This window comes from Octopus bimaculoides, chromosome 22 (assembly GCF_001194135.2).
Source record: "Octopus bimaculoides isolate UCB-OBI-ISO-001 chromosome 22, ASM119413v2, whole genome shotgun sequence".
Taxonomy (NCBI): Eukaryota; Metazoa; Mollusca; class Cephalopoda; order Octopoda; family Octopodidae; genus Octopus; species Octopus bimaculoides.
Window position 1 is genome coordinate 31067074 of NC_069002.1, and position 945 is coordinate 31068018.

The 945-nt window shown below is 39.0% G+C and overlaps 1 protein-coding gene across 2 annotated transcripts in view; it reads right to left on the reverse strand.

Moving 5' to 3' along the window:
- LOC106872670 (trichohyalin) overlaps positions 1-945 on the reverse strand; it is a 67248-nt gene that overhangs the window by 40336 nt on the left and 25967 nt on the right. For both annotated transcript variants that reach the window (XR_008266538.1, XM_014919779.2), the window contains exon 8: positions 657-706. Coding sequence is in view for 1 of the 2 variants with exons in the window: in XM_014919779.2 (XP_014775265.2) it covers positions 657-706 (50 nt within the window). In the remaining variant the exon portion in view is untranslated. The remainder of the gene's footprint in view (positions 1-656; positions 707-945) is intronic.

Consider the following 945-nt stretch of genomic DNA (forward strand, 5'->3'; position numbering starts at 1 on the left):
AATTACTATTATTATTTTTTTTTTTTTTACAAAAGGGCTTCTCCCATGGATTTTAAGTGTGTTGTTCAACAGAAAAATTGGCCAAAATTGGTCAAAAGTGAGGGTAAGGGGAAATGAAAGAAAAATCATAAATTTTCAAAGATTTTTTTCATACAAAGATGCCCCCTCCAGCATCATTTCCAAGGCTGCTGTGAAAACAAAAATTGGAAAAATTCCTGTCAAAATGAAGAAAATCCAACTTTTATTGGTGCCCTGGTTTGAAATTCCACCTAAGAAAATATGTGTGTGTGTGTGTGTTTGTGACTCCCTGTTTTGATATCATTTGTTAAGGTTATCTTTCTTTTTTCTAATCTTTTACTTGTTTCCGTCATTTGACTGCAGCCATGCTGGAGCACCACCTTTAGTTGAATAAATTGACCCCAGGACTTATTCTTTGTAAGCCTAGTACTTATTCTATCAATCTCTCTTTGCTGAAATTTTGACAGATTTAGTAAAATAATGAACAACATCATTCATTTTTTGTCAGCATTTTTTTAACAAAATCTGATGTGAGATTTTAACGTGAATAAGAGCAGTTTACACATATTTTGTATCAGAGAAGTAGATGGGGTTGCAGGTGGGGTCAGGGCAAAAAACGGTTGGAATAAATAACTCACCTTTGTCAGTGCTTTCTGCAGAAACTTCTCTACTCTCTCTGTCTACGGCGCTATAGGATAAAATGAAGATGGTAATTACACAAGAGATGTTCTGTGGTGTCAGTAAATCCTACAGGAGCCAGTCAGGCGGTACTGGCAACGGCCACGCTCAAAATGGTGCATCCCATGTGCCACCCGCACAAGAACCAGTCCAGGGGCACTGGCAACGATCTTACTTGGCTTGCCGGGTCTTCTCACGCACAGCACATTTCCAAAGGTCTCAGTCAGTAGTCATCGCCTCGGTGAGGCC